General features: G+C 47.9%; 9 protein-coding genes and 1 non-coding gene across 10 annotated transcripts; 4 read left to right on the top strand and 6 right to left on the bottom strand.

Annotated features, from left to right (window-relative positions):
• Positions 1–154: 154 nt before the first annotated feature.
• On the top strand, positions 155–2,371 carry I302_101110 (uncharacterized protein; the record flags this gene model as incomplete). The annotated part of the gene is made up of 11 exons (XM_019191118.2): positions 155–219; positions 304–386; positions 459–636; positions 888–1,036; positions 1,145–1,205; positions 1,269–1,298; positions 1,381–1,463; positions 1,558–1,580; positions 1,647–1,716; positions 1,784–1,953; positions 2,021–2,371. 11 exons carry the CDS (start codon positions 155–157, stop codon positions 2,369–2,371), a joined length of 1,263 nt encoding a protein of 420 aa, XP_019047866.2.
• A 482-nt stretch (positions 2,372–2,853) lies between these two features.
• I302_101109 (uncharacterized protein) lies at positions 2,854–3,813 on the bottom strand (the record flags this gene model as incomplete). Its single annotated transcript, XM_019191116.1, has 3 exons — positions 2,854–2,903; positions 2,969–3,062; positions 3,187–3,813. 3 exons carry the CDS (start codon positions 3,811–3,813, stop codon positions 2,854–2,856), a joined length of 771 nt encoding a protein of 256 aa, XP_019047864.1.
• A 1,457-nt stretch (positions 3,814–5,270) lies between these two features.
• On the top strand, positions 5,271–5,847 carry I302_101108 (uncharacterized protein; the record flags this gene model as incomplete). Its single annotated transcript, XM_019191115.1, has 2 exons — positions 5,271–5,474; positions 5,560–5,847. The coding sequence occupies 2 exons, from the start codon at positions 5,271–5,273 to the stop codon at positions 5,845–5,847; spliced, it is 492 nt and encodes a 163-aa protein (XP_019047863.1).
• A 289-nt stretch (positions 5,848–6,136) lies between these two features.
• I302_101107 (uncharacterized protein) lies at positions 6,137–7,440 on the bottom strand (the record flags this gene model as incomplete). The annotated part of the gene is made up of 6 exons (XM_019191114.1): positions 6,137–6,257; positions 6,327–6,412; positions 6,484–6,692; positions 6,763–6,970; positions 7,048–7,224; positions 7,285–7,440. The coding sequence occupies 6 exons, from the start codon at positions 7,438–7,440 to the stop codon at positions 6,137–6,139; spliced, it is 957 nt and encodes a 318-aa protein (XP_019047862.1).
• Positions 7,441–8,772: 1,332 nt separating this feature from the next.
• On the bottom strand, positions 8,773–10,064 carry I302_101106 (uncharacterized protein; the record flags this gene model as incomplete). Its single annotated transcript, XM_019191113.1, has 6 exons — positions 8,773–8,893; positions 8,959–9,044; positions 9,105–9,307; positions 9,371–9,581; positions 9,643–9,840; positions 9,903–10,064. The coding sequence occupies 6 exons, from the start codon at positions 10,062–10,064 to the stop codon at positions 8,773–8,775; spliced, it is 981 nt and encodes a 326-aa protein (XP_019047861.1).
• A 1,042-nt stretch (positions 10,065–11,106) lies between these two features.
• I302_101105 (uncharacterized protein) lies at positions 11,107–11,852 on the top strand (the record flags this gene model as incomplete). Its single annotated transcript, XM_019191112.1, has 4 exons — positions 11,107–11,412; positions 11,476–11,542; positions 11,607–11,750; positions 11,815–11,852. 4 exons carry the CDS (start codon positions 11,107–11,109, stop codon positions 11,850–11,852), a joined length of 555 nt encoding a protein of 184 aa, XP_019047860.1.
• Positions 11,853–12,344: 492 nt separating this feature from the next.
• Positions 12,345–13,634, bottom strand: I302_101104 (uncharacterized protein; the record flags this gene model as incomplete). Its single annotated transcript, XM_019191111.1, has 6 exons — positions 12,345–12,465; positions 12,530–12,615; positions 12,682–12,890; positions 12,956–13,160; positions 13,225–13,386; positions 13,461–13,634. 6 exons carry the CDS (start codon positions 13,632–13,634, stop codon positions 12,345–12,347), a joined length of 957 nt encoding a protein of 318 aa, XP_019047859.1.
• A 481-nt stretch (positions 13,635–14,115) lies between these two features.
• Positions 14,116–16,838, bottom strand: I302_101103 (uncharacterized protein; the record flags this gene model as incomplete). The annotated part of the gene is made up of 10 exons (XM_019191110.1): positions 14,116–14,262; positions 14,329–14,437; positions 14,495–14,755; positions 14,828–14,972; positions 15,044–15,236; positions 15,292–15,474; positions 15,531–15,600; positions 15,659–15,696; positions 15,754–15,972; positions 16,392–16,838. The coding sequence occupies 10 exons, from the start codon at positions 16,836–16,838 to the stop codon at positions 14,116–14,118; spliced, it is 1,812 nt and encodes a 603-aa protein (XP_019047858.1).
• Positions 16,839–17,307: 469 nt separating this feature from the next.
• I302_101102 (uncharacterized protein) lies at positions 17,308–17,639 on the bottom strand (the record flags this gene model as incomplete). Its single annotated transcript, XM_019191109.1, has 2 exons — positions 17,308–17,539; positions 17,611–17,639. 2 exons carry the CDS (start codon positions 17,637–17,639, stop codon positions 17,308–17,310), a joined length of 261 nt encoding a protein of 86 aa, XP_019047857.1.
• Positions 17,640–18,917: 1,278 nt separating this feature from the next.
• On the top strand, positions 18,918–19,006 carry I302_101101. The gene has a single exon. It is a non-coding gene; the product is annotated as a tRNA-Lys (tRNA).
• Positions 19,007–19,270: the final 264 nt, after the last annotated feature.

The raw sequence follows: 19,270 nt of genomic DNA, 5'->3' as shown, positions 1-19,270 counted from the left end.
AATTGGCTCGTTATGAACTATGCGTGCGATTCAGTCTCAACACTCTTGGATGACTTATCAACAACCCCTTCCTCTGCTCTTCACTCACACTTGAAGATCGCATTTACACCGGGTACCTCAAATCACCTTTTTTTTTCATACAGGGCGAGTCGACATGTCGATACTCACGTTCTCCTTATCCAGCTTGATACTCTTCCTGGCGAGTGTATCGGCTGATCCGTGAGTGGTACTATGCAACGTCCGTCCAATCTCTCGCGGTGATCCCAACGATCTACTGGACTTGACCTAACTCTGCCAAAATAGCTTCTTCGTAGTCCAACATGGAAATGCCATCGTCACCTCCCGTCGAGATCCCATCATATCTCCAGGGGGAGTATCGGGGCATGGTGAGTGCAGTGATTTGACCCCATTGTATGCCACTGCTCGTAGCTCGGCACTGAGGCGTTCGTATACCGTAGTCCACTCGATAGTCGGTTCATCCTCTTTCAAGCCCTCATACGACTATCAGAACTCGCTCAACGGTAAATGTACCTCTGCGAGCGTAAGTGTAGATAAGAGCAATTACTGGGTCCCTCAGCTATACAGAAAATTGGGTGAGGGAAAGCTGGAATTGGTGAAGATGAATAGGGTTAACACGTGAGTCGTGTCACTTCTGTGTGGTAGCTGTAGCTGTGAGATGGAAGCTGAAGTCAATGACTGTCGTATCAGGTACTATTTCGTACGTTATCGTTATCGTATTTGGCTAGAAGTCCATAAACTGGCTAGTACTGACCGTTGAGCCATTCGACACAAAAATTGTAGATAAGACGGTCAGTTTGCGGTTTTGTCGACGTTGACAATTGAGGAATACTGAGTCTCGGCAGTCGGCTGATACTTGCCTACCACAGCTCAAGTCCCATCGAACAGATGTACGAGTTCCCGAAAGGAAGGAAGATGTTGGCTGGGAATCCCTTCCGCAACACCTTTGATGCCAACGATCCAGCGCAGGCTGCGGTGGAATATGTTTGTCTGGGAACAGACGACACGCCTATGAATGGTGCGTAAATTATACAATTGTGTAGCCTTTTGCGCTGCTGTGATAATCGTACCCACCATATTGCGTTGCAGACCTAGGATAGCTGATACTGGCTGCCGACTACGATAGCCTTCCCCGAAAGGAGTTGTCCTGATGATTTGCGAGCCCAGGTGACGTTCCCGAGCTGCTGGTAAGTCGAGAGGTGATACCCTCCAAGCTTTATGATTCCGCTGCTGATGGTTTGAGTTGATAGGGATGGTAAGAATGTATGGTTGGAAGGCAGGTGGGTACAGAATTCTTTTTATAGTTCAGATTGAAATCAAGATTGCTTCCAGAGCTGATTCTGTGAGCTCGATATCTCACAGCAAGCACGTATCTTACCCCAGTTCAGGGCGATTTGACGCCGGTGGTCCCTGTCCCGCCACTCATCCTTATCGGATACCTACATGTGAGTAGGCTTGAGACTCTCCATCTACGTTTGAAAACATGAGCACGTGATATCTCGGACCTTGAGAGCTTGATCGCTGACCCTCTGGTGTTAGTATTCTTCGAATATCACTTCAATGTAAGTCCCTCACCTTCCCATTGATCCGGTAGAATACCCACCGACTCGTCTAACATGATGTCACAGGACAAGTACACTTACACCCCCGATGCGAGAGTCTGGGCCCAAGGCGACGATATAGGATATGGTTTTCATGGTGAGTGCCGTCCCTATGTATTGTCTACCTCGTCAATAGCTCACCTGTGTCATGTATTATACTTCAGGCGACTTCACCAACGGCTGGCCCGAGGGACTCTTCACCCAAATTGTTGGCGCCGGTGAATCCTGCGCAGTCTTATTTGAGATTGCCAATTGTCCGCCCCTGTCGAAGTATTTTACGGGGGATAGAGGCGCGACTTGTCAGCCTGATGATCCGAGTGTGGTGGTAAATGAGGTGAGTACGATCAATAGCTGGGCTGAAGTCCGAAGAAATGACAAGGCTGATATCCCGGTAACTACAGGAGATAGGCTTGACAGGTCCAGTAGCGAAATTACCGGGTGATAACCCCATATGGAATGGAGGTGCAGCACCGAACAAGCCAGGAGGTAGTGCTGGTGGAGCCGCCGCTGCCTCTGCTGTTCCAGCGAGTGGTGGTGCTTCATCTGTGGCTGCTCCAGCTTCTGCGGCATCGTCCCCTGCAGCAGCTGTGGCTGTTCCCCCAGCTGGATCAAGTGCAGCTCCGGTCAGTAACGCTGCCGCTTCCGCTCCGCCGCCTGCGAGTGTGCCTGCTCCTGCACCTGCGCCCACAACGTCTGCCAGGTATGGAGGATGGGGTGGGTGGAGGAAGAGAAGGTTGAATTATCAGCATTAAGTGTTAGTCAGTGAGGGTTACTTCGGACCATAGGCGATCAGTCGTTGTAGATCGAACAATGCTAGATGCATCAGCCTTTCTCGAGATTCAGTATGCGGGACATGAGAATGACTATAGATACATGACATGACATGGTCTGATGATTACGCACGGACAATCAACTACTCTCTCGGTCTCTCTAGTTCTAAGTTCTCTTTTCAAGTCCATCTCGTATGACACGCAACAGAAGGGGACGAAAAGGTGAAAAAGGGGCTTTAAGATGAACCAGATAAATATCGCACAAGAAGACCCCAAAAATCAATATGGGTATTTTATACAAAAGCCTTGAAAGGCATTGGTTGGTAACGATACAGAGGGTTTGATGATGAAGGGTAACATGTACTTTGGCGAGATATAATGACGAAAGCCGGGGGTGAATGAAGGATGAGGGATATACAGCTTGATTACGAATGCAAGGTGAAGATGGAAGAAAGGGATGAGGATTATCCATTCAGTCGTTTGGCGAGAGCTTTCTTAGCTGCCATTTTCTCCACTATGTTCATGCGAATATCAGCTGAACATTCTACGAGGGAAGGCAAGGGGTGGAACAGCACTCACTACCACTCTGTTTCGCGCCGAATTGGGTCGACACGCTCTGTCTCCTTCGTTCTGCACGGGAGGAAGATAATTTCGCTTGGATCCATAACGTGTGCTACGGGATAAAGATATGTCAGCGGTGATGTAATAAGGAATACACATGATCCTGAATGCTGTTCGATCCATCGAAACCATCCATCCTTCCTCCAGCCTTTCCATGTTAGAACGAAGAGACTCACCGTATAAGCGTACAGCCCCTGTCTATACAGATCAAATGCGGTCCTATCCTCATCACTGATGCTTATAGTATTCGGGTTCGCATTCAACGTTGTGTCCACATCCACATCTACATTCGTGTCCAAGTCTGACTGTACCACATCCTCGCCCGATACCTTCTTTCCTTCCTCTTCTTCCTCCGCTTCGTTGACCTCTTGCTGTCTCCTTCGTAAACTACTATCCGACCTCGAGGTCTTCACATTTGCTTGATCCTGATCCTGGTCCTGCTCTGGCAGACTTATGACCGACGACGCAGCTGGTGAAGTGCGATCTCCAATGGATCTACCTGAATCGTAATGTTCCAAGGGCGGGGTAGGTATATTCGAGTATAACGAAGTAGAAGTCATCCCGGAAGTTATGGAGTCGACGGATGATTCTTTGGAAGGTGCTGATACGGGTATAGGTTGACTTTGATTTTGACTTGATTCGTCAGGTCTGGGAGTGTGAATATCCGATTCGGAAGACTCGTTGGACGTAGCTGTGGATGTGGAAGTGGAAGTGGGGATATTATCGATGGCTAGTTGATGTGTTCTGGATATGGGTATGGCGATGGGTTGGATCTGATTGCTGTTGGGTGGTATATATGGCATCTTTGCGTATGGGATATAAGGTGGATGTGGGCTGGGGTTATAGGGTGGTATTACGGTATTATGGATATATATAGTACGGTCGTGTAATCTTGGTATTGGTAACTGATGTAACTGGATAATGTTTCGTGGGAAAAAAGAGAAAGAGAAAAGAGAACAAGGTTTTCAAGTAAAGCGAGTTGATAAAGGAATAATAATCTGTAATCTATGAATGACGTATCAAGCGACGATCATCTGAATATTGACGTGACGTGGCGTGGGTTGTGCGCGAGGTGGCGTCGTATATAGTAGTAGATAGTAGATCTAGCTATGTAGTAGCATACTGTGGTTCAAAGGAAGGTATGAGGTAGTTGAGAGAGTTAAGAGAGTATGAGCGTTTGAGCGTATGAGATGCTTCTATTTGATTCCAACACTACCAACACTCCAACTCGCATCAAATCAAATCAAATCAACACCAAAGTTATATAACTCTGTGTATGTGCGTATGTGTGCATTCTGATCTTACGGCCCTACTGTACTGCTCACGCTACCACCCGATTCGAACCAATCCAATCACACTCGTTCCCTCGGTCCCTTCCCTCCCCTACTCCCCCTCTTACCCCACCCGCTCAAAAGGGCTAAATCCACACTAATGTCGTACCGGATATTTCCATTCCGAGCCCCGCACTACAAAGCACGGCTCATACAGCTCGTTATAGGGCCCAAAGGACATGACCACATCATCACCCAGCCCTCAGGATACTGTGAACCCTGAACTTAACATACTTCCCTTCGATAATCTGACGTCACCTTGATTTTCATGCTGCCCTTCTCTCCGGAAGTCCCGGATGCATTTCCTACTCAACAGTTTCGCATGGGGGAATACCTTGCGGCCGACCTTTTCTTCGTTGTACATACATACATACATGATGCTATGTCTGACGTTTTAGGGATCACCACGGTTCAGCTCTTAGCATCTGCAACGAAGACTTCATTGTACATATCGCCCATCATCCGTCTGGCTCGTAATAGGTGTTTCTAGCCTTTTGAGATCCTCGTGCCGAGGGGAAGACTGCGCCTGCTAGGTATAGCTCGAGAAGATATGACATTGCATCCGCTTAAGACAAGTCCAGAGACTGGCAGCACACAACCAGCCATCAGACGCTAGCGAGCATGACCTGGTGCATACACGCGGATCCGGCCCTGCGGCCAATACCAACGAGACATCTGTAGTCGAAAACCAATCATAGAATGGCCTCGCATGTTGAGGCAATACACCCTCCTTTGAGCGTTATACGGTTTTATGAATGAGCTCCAATTGCGATTGGATGTTGATAAGATTCGTTCAGCCCGTCGTGCACCATCGCTTGATACGCGGATAGTCGCTGGAAGGTATAAGTAGGTCTGGTGAAAAGAAACTTTTGAGCTGAATCACTCACCACACAAGCACCTCATACACTATACTATAGATTGACTCAATCATGTCCACCCATTCAATCGACCAAGACCACGAGAAGATGACCCATCCCTCACCTGATGATAATCGACCTTCCATATCGACTGTGATCATCCGACTCAGCCAATATCTCATTAGTATACCCACTCTCATCCTCGGTATTCTAGCTATCGACAGAAGTCTACTCAGTGATAGATGGTACACCGACGTGGCCATCATCGAAGCTTCGGTAAGTACTGTCTCTGTCCCCCTCTCACTCTGATTCCATACCTGTTTACTTGTCTCAAGTTCTTGTTCTGACGTCCATTGAACAGAGTTGCGTCGCCCTTCTTGTCCTTCCACCCAAGATTCTCTACTCGCCCATTCATCGATCGACACTTACCATCATTGGCGATTCCCTCACTTCCCTCTTATTCCTCGTATCGATTATCATCATCGCGGTCTACCAGTCCCAACACATGGGCAGCTGCTCTGGTCCAGCCACGATTGGGGTATTCGATAATCTCAGAGCGTGCGTGACCATGAGAGGTGCCGCGGTGCTCGGCGGGATTGATTGTGCTTTGTTTGGTATTACGGCAATCATGCAGGTTTGGAAGAACTAGTATCAATTCTTATCGTAGACGATGCCCTGTGTGCATCTTATCCGAAGGGAATAGTGGGTGAGGTTGAGGTCAGCTCAGAAGCTTGTATTATGGTTCATGAAACGTTAGGTTGGAGATATATTGTAAGATATGTGTCAGAAAGTCCATGCATTATACTATTGTCCGTGTTTTTATGTGCCCCAAAGCAAAGTATAAAGAGATAAAAAAAGGTAAGTCAAGAGAATAGTGTTGATTAAGGCTATCGAGGGAAGGAAGATATGGATGTGTTGATATTCCAGAGCACTTAGGATTACGCCTGAACACAAGTTTCCTCCGGGGTGAGAGTCCAGCCTCTCTGACAAGCGAACGCCTGGCATTGGCCTGCATTACAGGTTACCCCACCTCGAGCGAGACCAGGCAATGCTGAGCAGCTGTTTGATTCGACACATGCAACAAGATTAGTATCCACCCTCTTGAGCCGATGGATATTCATGACTCACTCTACACCCAGGGGACCAGCGGGGTTGTTGAATTCGCCGTGGGCACACCCACCACATGATTCGAGTTCTGAAGTGGTATCGATGCACTAAACAGGCAATCGCATCATCGGTAAATACACCTAGCACGGTATGGTATGGGATGGACGTGATGACCCACCTCGAACGAATCACTCTCGTATTGAGAAACTTTACAAGCTGTCAAACCAGCTGGGCAAAGGGCCCTCTTCTTCCCATTTCGAGCTCTGACCAAAGTCTCCTTCATCTGTCGTTTGGCGAAATCGGAGGAAACGCTTCGTCCGGCTTTGTGGTCGTATACGAAGTAATCGCCGTAGCCACAGGTGTTCTGACCGGTGTTGGTGAATGCGCCTGTCACGAGGTCAGTCAGTAAATTAATCATCGATGTAAAGGAGAGAGAGGGGAGTCCACTCCCACTCACTCATTGGGCCACAAGTGCACGAGTAAGCATTCTCCTCTGGTCCAGTCCCGGGGGTAAATGCCGCTACCTCGTACGAGGCGCAGACCTGTAGACAGTCCTCGGGACTGGCCTGATCAGGTGCAGTGTACACTCCGGCGGGGGCTCCATCTTGCGTACCGATCGCGGTGAAGCACCCGTCGAATTCGTAAGTCGACGCTGTGATGGCGATCTGTCCGATGCAATGTACCATTTCTGATCAGCCCCAATAACTTTTGTCGCAAGCCAAGAAAAGAAAGAAGGACTTACAGCCCAGTTGTAGCTCTGACACGAACCGGCGTTATCCGTCGACTCGACGTAGAAAGTAGCAGGGACGATCTCATTGGAGCATCGGCAGGTCGACGTGGCCTGTCGTTTTCGGACGTCCGCACCCGCTTGGAAATAACTGTACAGGTATGGTCCGGTATCCGCGACGTAACAGAGGGACTGGGAGTGTAAAAAAAGGTTAGTTCGCGTCCACGTATGGTAGAAGAGGGAACGACTTACAGCGCAGTCCTCTGTACCGTATGTTTGTTGATCGATCAACACGCTGTTGTCGGGGTAGAACTGGGAACATCCCGCGTAGAGCGAGGGGTAGACCGCTCGGACCTTGTTGAGCGATGCGAGGGCTACGAGAGCTGCCGGGGCGAGGAGGGTGAACATGTTGATGAGGATGAGGAATCACAAATGAGTGTGAGGTAGTTGGTGACGTCGGTTCTCCTTGATGGGTGATGAGTTGGAAAGAAAGGGAGGTAGCACAATGCATAATTGTGAGACTTATATATATGATCGAGCCGAGCCGAGCTGACCCTCATCGAGGTTGTTTACATCTCATCATCGACCGCTGGAATGGTAAGTAAACAGACGAACACAACACGACACAACACAACAACCTCACATCCAGCGGAATTCACTATGGGTTCGATGGATGGTGAGCCAATCCCGTAATCTATGCCACCGGTTTATCTCGTCACACTTTAATTAGCGAGTACTGTTCATTCGCACAGAACGACCATTCCTCTGGAACTCCTTACCAAACGCAAAACAAGGTTGATCAGAATATGCTCTTGAGGATCTACGGTACCTCGATTGGAGCACAAACCGTAATTAATCTGGCCTGAGGGGTATTACGGTATCATCACTTAGCACGTAGGTTGGTAGTTCCCAATCTGTGGTGCACCTCCTGCGAAAATAGAGTTTCACCTAGCCGATCTGGAATGTCACTCAGGCACATCGTTGGAACGCATCGTTTTGTATTGTTTTGTTTTGTTTCATTTTGCCTTGAATCAACATATCCGTCAGGTTTATGATTACCGAGACAAGTCAACAGTACACCGATAGTCTTGGTGTAATGAGTTATTTGGTACAGGCGTTCAGAAAGAATTCCAACACGCCCTCATCCCCTAGCTGCCAGCGCTACCAGTCAATGCGATACGGTAGAGGACTGTATCTGCGAGGCGGAAGATACACCTCTATTGAGTGTTTAAAGCAGAATGTATATTCCGCTCTAGCTCCATTCACACCCCGGGGCATACGCAGGGCGAGAAAGATGGAAAGCAAGATGAAAACGAACGTAAGTTTTGACGCCAAAAAAGGTGGCTCTTAGAATAACCACAAACAAGATTGCGAGATCGCGGATTGCACAATGACGGTACGAACGTGATCTTGGCAAACTTAGGGGATTAGCACCACCGTAGGGCACCACACTGCGGATGATTCGACAAATCTTTGATGCAACAGACGTTCGGGATACCCCTCGACCGCAGGCTGGACGCAAGCTCATTGTTCACTGCCCATGTAGGTCTTTGCGGAAAGTTATCAACATGGTCGGAATGTACTGCTCGTGATGAGATATTGCACAGAGTGAAGCATGAGGAAGGTGCATCATTTCGTAGCTCAAATTGATCGTAGCTCAAATTGAGCAAGGCGGGGGTAAAGATCAAACATAGATAAGAGTATATAAGAACGATGGTACTTCATTGTGAATCGTGCTGATTAAGCAGCAATGCAAGTGCCGTTGGCAGCGAGAGTGAAGTCGGGAAGACATTTGAAAGATTGGCATTTTCCTTGAGAACAGGTGACAGCACCTGGGGCGACGCCGATCAACTGGGTGCAGCTGGGATGATTCATACGATGTTAGCTGAAAATTATCCAACTGAACAGACGGATGGGACGACTCACTCAACACCAAAGCTGGTTTCGTTAGCGTTGAAGTTACCATTTGCGCAACCACCGCATGATTCAAGTTCGGACAGAGTATCGATGCACTACCATTGCCATTGTCAACAAATGGCTCTTGACTGATTGATGCAAGCGCCTAAACTCACCTCGAAAGAATCAGCCACGCCATTGACCTTGCAAGCGGTTAGAGGCTTAGGGCACAGAGCGTTCCTTTCGTTCTGCAATCTGATCAACCTCTCTTTCATCTGTCTCTTGGCGAATTGCGAGCTGACGACGGTGTTGGCCGTGTGGGTGTAAAGGAAGATAGCGTTGGGTTGACAAGTACTGGTCGACTCAGTGTTGAACTCGTCTAAACAAGCGTATCAGGGTCAATTCGTAGAGAAACGGTTCAACGGACTCGTGCTGTACTTACTTTTGGAACCACAGAGACAGTTGTACTGATTGGCCATCGGATCAGGTTGGAAAGAAGCCAGCTCGTATGGTCTGCAGGCGAACAGACATTCCTCGGGCGTATCGACTAATCCTGGGATGAAGGCGTCTTCTGGAGGACCGATCTCAGGATCGTACAATGAATTCTGGAGGACACAGCTTTGGAAGTTGTAGCTTGAGTCGGTTGCGTAGACCTAAGCAGAAGCAAACCTTAGTGACGAGATCAAGAGCTGTAGGTGAGGTCAAATTACGCACAGCAGCCTGGTTGGAGTAACATGATGCCGAGCCGTCTTCGGTGTTTGCGTTTCCGTAGTCTTGAGCAGCGGGGGAGTCATTCGAACATGCACAGAGCGAGACGGTTTGTCGTTTTCTCCCGGGGATCCCACCGGGGTTGTACTCTGGCACGAAACCTGCATAAGTGTATGGTCCATCTTGGGCAGTGTAGCAATATGCCTATCGGGGGTTCATCAGCCTGGACACTTCCTGGAGGCAGCAGTCATCGTTCGCGAACTCACGTTACATCCATCAACGGAGGTTTCGTCGTAGGTGGCCACGAAGGTTCCGGGGGTGTAATCGTTGATACATCCCAGGAAGATGGGATTGTTACCTGGTCCAGCGGCTGTGAACTTGAGGGTGGAGATGGCGGCGAGGAGGGTAGGTAAGATGATTCGTAGCATTGTAAAGAACGTGTGAGTGCGAGTTGGTCGTGATGATACTAAAGAGGTCTTGAGGGATGAGGAAGAGAGAAGGAAATCAAGTGGATCATTGGGAATGGCTTTGTTTATAACATCTTGTCCAAACCGCACTTGAGCAGATTCTGCAATGGCACTGTTTATCTGTCGAACATTGTTTACATCGCTGGAATTCCCGTAAAGTTCATCTCCACCTGATGAGCAGGACGCAAAAAAACAAAAGGATATAACGAGAATGTCTATCCTGCCGAGTAATCATCACTGCGTCCGACCTGTGAGCACTCATCCGATGGACCTCCGCCATCAACGCCCATATGCTTGAGGCTTAGTTTGACCAGATCTTCAGATATATATACCGTGTTGACCAGATCCGCAGGTGCACAATGATTAACCGAACGGTCATCGGACAGACCTTTCTAGTCCCAGCTGATGTCGGTAGCTAGGGTTACATCTCAAAATTCACCCTTGTGGAGCATCACCATGTATCCTGCAAAGGTTTTGTGGAGGTTCGATATTCGGTAGCTTAGAGCTCGAGTTTACAAATTTGGGCTCAACATACCGTAAGATCGCGTCGCGTTCCTTTTCTTTGGCTTGTAATTAAACTTCGAGTGCCTGATTGACCGATTGTTGTCGTACGGGTCATTAACCGGATTACAACACCGTACATCAAGTGTAAGAACCTTAACAGGTGGTATGTAAGTGAATTCCAACCCATGATACATGTTTCAAGTGGAACGATGGAATGGTAGAGAGGAATGAGCAGAGTCGATTGTCGAACCGGCGAAGCGTTCCGAAATTGCGAAAGAAGAGACACAACGTAAGTGGATCATGGAAGATTTGTTGACGCGTTGATTCCACTACAATTGCGAAGGTCTGTACTAGCTGTACTTGGGTATGTCTATGGAAAGAGTGATCGTATAAGTATGCAAAATTATAGCTGGGATCCATTCGATACTCCACATCTTACACTGCGCCATACCCAATCGTCCTTACACTTATAGCTTGCGAAGACGACCATCCAGCCAAAATGCGATTCTTCCTCCTCACCCTACTAATCACACTGCCCCTCGTCCTCGCTTTACCTGCACCCACAACCGAAAAGGAAACCTCCCTTCTGGGTAGATTCACTTCATCGCTGTTCGGTCGATCAACCTCTTTGAACGGGTACGAGACGGAGGACGAACATGCACCTCCCCTCCCTAGAGAATTGGGCGAAGATGGAGTTACCGTAGAAAGGCGGTACAAGACCTCGTCGAGATATCCAAAATGCAAGAAGAAGACCAAGAGGACTGGATTCGCTCATTATGCAGGATGGAAACTTGTTGGTAATGATGTGAGTATGATCTACATATTTTGGGAGGTGAAGCCGAATATGAGCTGACGATATGCGTTGTAGTTGAGCGGTGCTCTGCCTGTTTCTCCGAGAGACAATTGCATCAATTTGTGTAACAACTATGGTGATGGTGAGTATGCTTTTACCTCTTCCTCTGAGGGATAGCTTGTGCTGACTGAGTTTGGTGTATGTAGCATGCGGAGGAATATACTTCGACGATAAGATGTATAGGTGTTTCCTCAAGGGTATCAAAACGGAGAATTGGAGATTCGTCGAGACAGAGAATGAAGGTGATGCGGTGGATTTGGTCGGGGGATGTGCAGCTTGGTCAGACTTGAGTGAGTACATTCAAGTCATGCCTCACACATGAACGACCTCAGCTGATTGCTCTGCTCAATACAGTACCAGAAGATATGGATGATGTCTGCTGTCGAGACTAGTGGTTGACCTTCCTTATCTCTTACTACTTGATCTCCGCTTGTCGTACCATATTGTATTTTGGGTCCTGATGCATTCTAGATTACCTCGTATCTAAGTCAATGGTTTGACACATATTGATTGGTTGACTGATTTGATTGATGAACAGCATCTCGACGCACTGATTGCTTCCTATCTCACCAGCTACTAAAGGAACCCCCATCCTTTTGCCCTACATCGATTTCACCTTCCATCAGACACGCACAACCATGCAATGGACGTTTGTCATTCGAGAGCCTCAACCCAGACCGTTGTAAGTCATTGCGCGAGCCTAAATCATGTTGATGATGGTAAGTAAGTTTATGGGTCAGTAAGTGAGTCGGTATCATATCCCAATTCCATTATCGCATCCCTGGTTGTTCTGTACGATACCACTTCCATGCAGATATCTAACACAACCAACAAAACAGTTCATTTCATAAGCCCAAGATCCAGAAAACTACCTTACATCTCGACTAAGCTTTGACACAAGTACCGTCCGAAGCCAAAGTCCATCCTTTCTTACATGCGAAAGCGGTACATTTTGAGTTTGAACAAGTGACTGCGCCTCGTGGTACACCAGGTAAGGACGTGCAGCTAACGTTCCAGTCAAAATCAATTCTATCACTCTCTTCTTAAGTAGGGGGATCCAGTAACTTACTCGATACCCATCGTGGAATTGTGCTCGTTGAACTCGCCTGACATACATCCTCCGCAGGATTCAAGTTCTTGCTTGGTATCGATACACTATCATCCTCCACGTCAGTGCTGCGCTATCCTGTGGCTCATGACGACGGTTCGACATAGACGTACCTCGAAAGAATCTGATACTCCCGGTACGACACATGCGGTGAGCGTACCGGGACATAACGCTCTCTTCCTATTTCTCGTCCTGATCAACCTCTCCTTGAGTTGTCTCTTGGCGTACACCGAGTTGATAACGGTACCAGCAGGATGCTGGTAGATGGTGAATGTATTGAAATCGCATGCCGCCTCATATCCGTTCGCTCCGAGGTAACTCTCTACCAAGCAACAACACCATCATCAGCTTGCGCAGGCATTGACGAACGGGAGCGATCCCACTCACCTTGAGAACCGCACCAACAGTTCATACCTGCTCCATCGGCATCACCTAGCAATTGCGTACTAGCATAGTTGTAGGCCGAACAGTCTCTGAAGCACTCCTGAGGATCTGCCACCTGACCCTGGTATGCCAATGAGGATTCCATCTCGGGGTCTTCCTGTCGCGAGTAACATCGATTAGTAGAATACGTCGAGGCTGATACCCATACCTATCGACATTTTGTTCATCAGCTTGGAACTAACAGTGATGGGTGGAGGGGATGATGTGCTTACGGTGTAATCGTTATCTGCACATCGGAGCACATTGATATATTCCTGAGGTTCGGGCACGAGGTAATAGTATGGGTAGTACGTGTTGCTGCACATGCAGGCACCCGATCCGTATTGGAAGTATGCCCACATGTATTGTCCACCGGGGTTGTAATAACAGCCCATCTATGGAGGAGTCCAAAGAACGTCAGTGAGAACGATGGGGAGGGCAAGTCTGGAGAGAAGGGGGCTTGGCTTACAGCACAATCTTCGGCTTGAGTGTAGGTATCCACGGTGAACACAGAGTCAGAGGGTGCAAAGTCTGTGGAGGAACATCCTACAAAAGTACCGTATAATGGCTCTTCTTCTGGAGGCGGTTGTGCATGGACACTGACACCGACTAAGAACAAGGCGAAGAGGAGTTTGGACAGCATTGTGTGTGATTGATGTGTTGGGAGCGAGAATATCGGAGAGCTTGTCGGTCGGGATCAAGAGTGGGAGTTTGCTCCTCCGTCTTGAGGTTGTTTATATGCCTTGTGTACATGCTCGTTTACACCTCATCGAGTAAACATGACATTCCTCATAAACAAGTAAACAAATAGTAAAGCGCCTCGCCAAGACACTCAATTTTGGGAGGATGGTCGGAAATTGTTCATCCGGTGCACCATGTCCATCAGGCACAGTGACTCACTCACTCACTCACCTCCAGGGTCCAAGCGAAAAGATACGGTTATTTACCTGAGGCTAATCTCATCTTGATTCCTCAGTGTAATGCCGTGATCAATAACCAGGGTTGTTTGAGTCCCCATGCCCCATGTCACATGAAGGAAAACCCCCATAGCATGAATGGGTGATCGTACATGAAATTATGAGCCGATTGACCCAAGTATATACTGTATATGGATAACATCCCTATCAATCCTCCTTGTACAAGGTACTACAAACTTTACTCCTCTTCCGTAATTTCTTACCATAAACGATCAACAAGAATGGAGCTGCTGCCAGAACGAGAGCGACCGCGGCGACTAGCGTACTGGCGTATTGATATCCCATGCCTATGTACTGTGGACGCGTACGAGTTGGATCAGTCAGCGGACTTGGGACCATTCAAACAAAATAGTGACTCACCATTTGACGGCTGAATAGAGGGAATAGACCTGAAAACAAATTCCTAACAAAACTTTGTGATGCTTGGGCGGAAGAAGAGTACACCTCATACGCATCGGCGAGGTATGTGCTATGAAGTAGAGCTGTATTAGCTATATGATAGTGACTGTCAGAGAGATGAACTTACAATACCCCTGTGTACATCATAAAGATACCGGTGTAACACCCAACTAAACACACAGCAGGTACAGCCCAATGTACCACTCCTGCTCTACCCGTCCAAGCGTATATGAAGCAGAATATGGGGAACATCAATCCACCCCATGCTGCCCAGTACAACCGAGCCTCAGGAGGCGCTTTGCCGTTGTTCTTCTTGGCTGCTCGTCGGTATAGGTAATCTTGGTGAAATTGACAAGCGAATCCTATGAAAGCGGCGACGGCAAGGGTGCTACAAGATTCATTGGCACCGGACATTAGCATCTTCTACGGAGCATCTGACCAGTGCGAAGACTTCACTTACGCTTCAAAACTCGCCGCTTGAGCGGGGTTAAACCCATACGCCTCAAAGACCAAGATGACGGAGGAACCAAACATGAAGACGCAGGACCAGGCGAATCCGATCCAAGCTGAGAGGGCAGTGACGATAGGCTCGGTGAGAAGATACTCTGAGAGTGATGTGAGCTGAGTCATTACCGATAATTGTTAATCTTGTACCTGAAGTACCTGACCGACTCACGGAACGGTCTGATCAATGATATCCGCATTACACTCAGGAAACTACTCTTCTGCAAGTCCGCAGCACAGATATGCTTCTTGCCCGTCTTCTTCGTTAATTTCTTAGCTCTACGAGATAGCAGCACATCTGCTCTTGTCTCGCGCAAGACCACAGCGTTTAGAATGACGTTGAGTGCTGCAGCGATAGTTTGGATCTAGCATTGTCGTTGATCAGCTTGGATAACGGGACCAGCAGTCAGGTTGACCCACAATGTATGACCACCTCATACCTAGATTCTGGCCTATCCAGCCTATAGCAGGTATACCGCTCCCTTGAGCACAAAAGATCATCACGCTGAATACGCCCATAGCTATACCCCTTTGTTTTGGGTAGAACATATCGGCTACCGTTCCGCCAACCATGGAGTTACCGACACTTTGAGTCATCCCTTGCTTGCAGGAGGTCAGCGATGATACCATGATGAGATGAGAAGGGTGATATGACTTACCAAGAACCGAGCGGCGAGGACCCCATTATGGTTTTTCGATAGACATTGGGGTATGAAGAGGAGCAGGTTCCTATATGCAAGGATAGAAATCAGACCGATTCGGTTATGAGGTGACGAAGGACGCTCACAGGATTGAGGTCACTTGATATATCATATTACGTCCGATCTACACACGAAACAATATCAATACATGTATTTGTTATGGACAGATAATGTCACTTACCACCTCACTCAACGGCGCCAAGACCATAGGTGTGAAAGCGATAGCCATCATGGGCAGGGTAAGTTGAAGTAAGAACACTTCTCTTGAGACGTCAAAATAGTCTGTTCCCCATGTCGCTAATATACCTACGCTTACTAGCGAAGCGGCACCTGTGAAAGTGATGAAGACGCAGACTAGGAGGATGGCGTATTTTCGACTGGAGTGCCAGTTGAACGGATTCTATAGTCGGCAAAGATTGTACGGTCAGCGATCGGGCGAGACTCGGTGGACAGGAAGAGAAGAACCTTTCGTGTGACAGGCGAAAGACCGAGACCAGAGGCGAAATGAGGAGGGCAGAGATGGGACAATAGTCGGTGGAGAGGCGAAAAGTAGAAGGAGAAGAGGTAGAGGTGAATACGGATGATGGTATTTTGAAGGGGAACGCAGATGGGGGAAGGGGACTTAGGAAGAGGGAACGGGGAAGAATAGGAGGCAAGGCGGGGGAAGATAGGGAGGTTGTGAGGCGAGACGGAAATGACGTGTTTCAAGGGGCAGGGCAAACGTCAAGGGACGATGTAGTACATGATCGCACATGCAGGAGCCTCTACCTATCAAATATGGAAATAATAACGATCCGACCAATCCTCAATTTGACTCACATCAGGATCATCCGGTATCCAATCCACAATTATCACTTCCTCTTCCCCATTCCCCAAATCCACTACAGCCTTGTCCTCTAATATACCCTCCGAATGTCTCCTTTTCCCATGTATCGAAATATGCCTCCTCAGATCCTCCTCCAGCTCGTTCGCTTGGTGAGATGACATTCTCGATAGAGTACTGGCCATTCTGGACAGCTTATCTCCATGATTATAGCTCTGTGTCGTGGAAGCTGAACCTGCATGTGGAATTTTCGGACGGGATGCCGCTCTGGGTCGTGTGGTCGGTAAGGCAGCATCAAAGGTATCGTGATTCTCGGAATCTGTTATTGACACTGATGGCGATTCCACATCTAGGTATTTACTTCGATAGGGTCTATCTGATTCTCGAGTCGTCGAGGTTGACCCCTCGGAGGGTTGGGATTCTTTCTCTTTGCCGTAGCTCATCTTTGAGTTGTACAGGATACTATACACATATGATTATTCGACAGAGTATATATACAGTATAGACATGATGATGAAAAGGTTTTACTATACACAACATGAGTGGGGAACTGAAGAGATGATGTTTGATCATGGTTTGAAATCTCTCACTTCGAGTCGGATACAAGCGATAAATTTACGTCTTTTAACCCTGAATTCTTTGGACGACACCGAAATCTCGGCAAAACATCCTTGCCCTATCGGCATTGCAAGATGGGAGATGTTGAATGAGAAGTTTTCTCTGACCAGTAAGAGGGGAGAATGAGCAAATCGTCAGATTTGAGTGAGCGAACCGAACGGGTAGGACTTATAGTGACACGGAACAATCTGCCGTGACTTGTGCATACACAAATACTGCTCTATCCCTGTGGTACAGTCCTACAAAATAGATCTATGGTACCACCACAACTGTATCAGATCCCTCGATGCCCCTTCACGCCCTACTAGCCTCGTACGAAGGCAAATCTTCCCCCTCGCTCCTGGCTCTGGCGGCTGATCTCAGCGCATCCATCTCCTCCAACTGTCTCCGTATCTTATCGGAGTGGAGTTCCGTTTCGATGCGGAAATCCGATCCGGCATTGGTATATCCAGGTGGTCGATGTTGCGTAAGAATAGCAAAGTCCTTCTTCTTCACTTTCTTAGGTTTCTTGGGTGGGTATTTGGGACTACGAAATTCAGAATCCGTATCGAGAGATGGAATCAGCAGGGGCGAGATATAGTTTTGGAGAGCACTGACCTACACGGAGCAGACTGTTTGTTGCCCATCCCTATTCAGGATAGTCACAATTCCGAAGTGTGGTGATCGACTAGGCTATGTATTAGTCTGTCGAAATCCTTGAGGTTGTGTCAATGTTGCTGGCATCTTTGACCCGAGGCTGTGTGAGAAGTGATACAACGACTACATTGTTGAGAAAACGACCTTCAAGCATGTCACATCCTGTGCCAAGCCGAACCGGCCGTAAGGGACCTGTTTTCCCAACGGGAGCAAAAATACTGTACGTTGCTTGCCCGTGACTCGCACCATGGACCCACTAATGTTTGTGCTTTTTAACTCCCATACATTCAACTACTTGATAATCTATCATGACTTTGTTGCTTATTTACTGACAAGCATGAATTGCAAATGCTTATATACCATATAACTCAACATAATGTCCAACTTGACGGACTTTTGCAGCTCTGTGGTGTAGTCAGGGTAATCAAAGGAATACGCCATGTCCAAGTGCTCTCCTCGGATACGACTTGGACTCGATGTTGCTTCATACGTTGGTATGCTGATAAACAGGTATGCGCTATCATCTTGTCGTCTGAGGGCGGTATCAGAGTATCACCTCGTACATCTCGGCTGATAGTGCGATGCTGTAATGCTGGGATCATGCTTATGCTACGCCGAATAAGTTCCAAGGCTGATACCGAAAGTCGATATGAACATGTAGAGGACATAGCTATTGTTTCGTCGGCAGATCAGACCCGAGATGTCTGAATGACACTACCTTCAAGGAAGTTCTCGGAAAGACGCCTCTCGTCGAATGTGCGACGGGAAAAGACAAGAGCAGCGAAATGTTGCTGCTTAGGGAATTGTGTGTTTAAGACTCCAGTTGTTTCTTTGGCGTTAAGCTACCGCGGAGTTGTAGCACAAACGGTTGGCCAATCTTCACACGCTCTCGCGTTCACTTGATCCAATAACGTCTGATACATTCTTCCTTGCCATAGGGCTCTGAGCTCTTGTCCGAAAGGCAAGCATAGCAGGCCATCGAAACATCACGCAAGGGTGTCAAGTGGCGGTTGCTCCAAAAGACTGAATGACTATAGCTTTGAACCACTGTGGTCAGAAATGTTAAGCAGGCCAAAGCAACCGTAGCGGTGATGCAATGCCTTGCACTGTTGCTCATGTAACTGGGCCCAGCCGCGTTACATAGCACATGCCGTTCAGAGCCCAGGATACCCCAAAATCAAACAACAAAGGATCAATCACAGCATTAAACCTGAACACCATTAGCTTCACAGATTGTGATGCATGCTTCAGAGCCCACAACTTCAAAAGCCTTTATAGCTCAATCGGTCAGAGCATCCGACTTTTATGTAAAATTATGTGCATCGGAAGGTTGGGGGTTCGAGTCCCCCTAAAGGCTTAGCTTTTTGGACTCTTTTCGCCAATTTCTTCGTTCAACCACGCAACTACACACCTAAACAAAGATCTATCGTGTTTTTGCTATCGGTACTGCTGCAATCATACATGCATAGTAGATTGACTTCTTTGGGATCTCGGTATCTTGTAGTCTTTCACGGCGCGCAGAGGATGTTAGTCATTGACGACAACGAGCTGAGCCAATCAGAGCGTGTGTGGGCAGGGCAGGATTTTGCATAGATGGTAAATTTCATGTACAGACCATATA

This window comes from Kwoniella bestiolae, chromosome 1, assembly GCF_000512585.2.
Source record: "Kwoniella bestiolae CBS 10118 chromosome 1, complete sequence".
Lineage (NCBI taxonomy): Eukaryota > Fungi > Basidiomycota > Tremellomycetes > Tremellales > Cryptococcaceae > Kwoniella > Kwoniella bestiolae.
The sequence above is the reverse complement of the archived record's forward strand: the minus strand, read 5'-3'. Positions and strand labels throughout refer to the sequence as shown.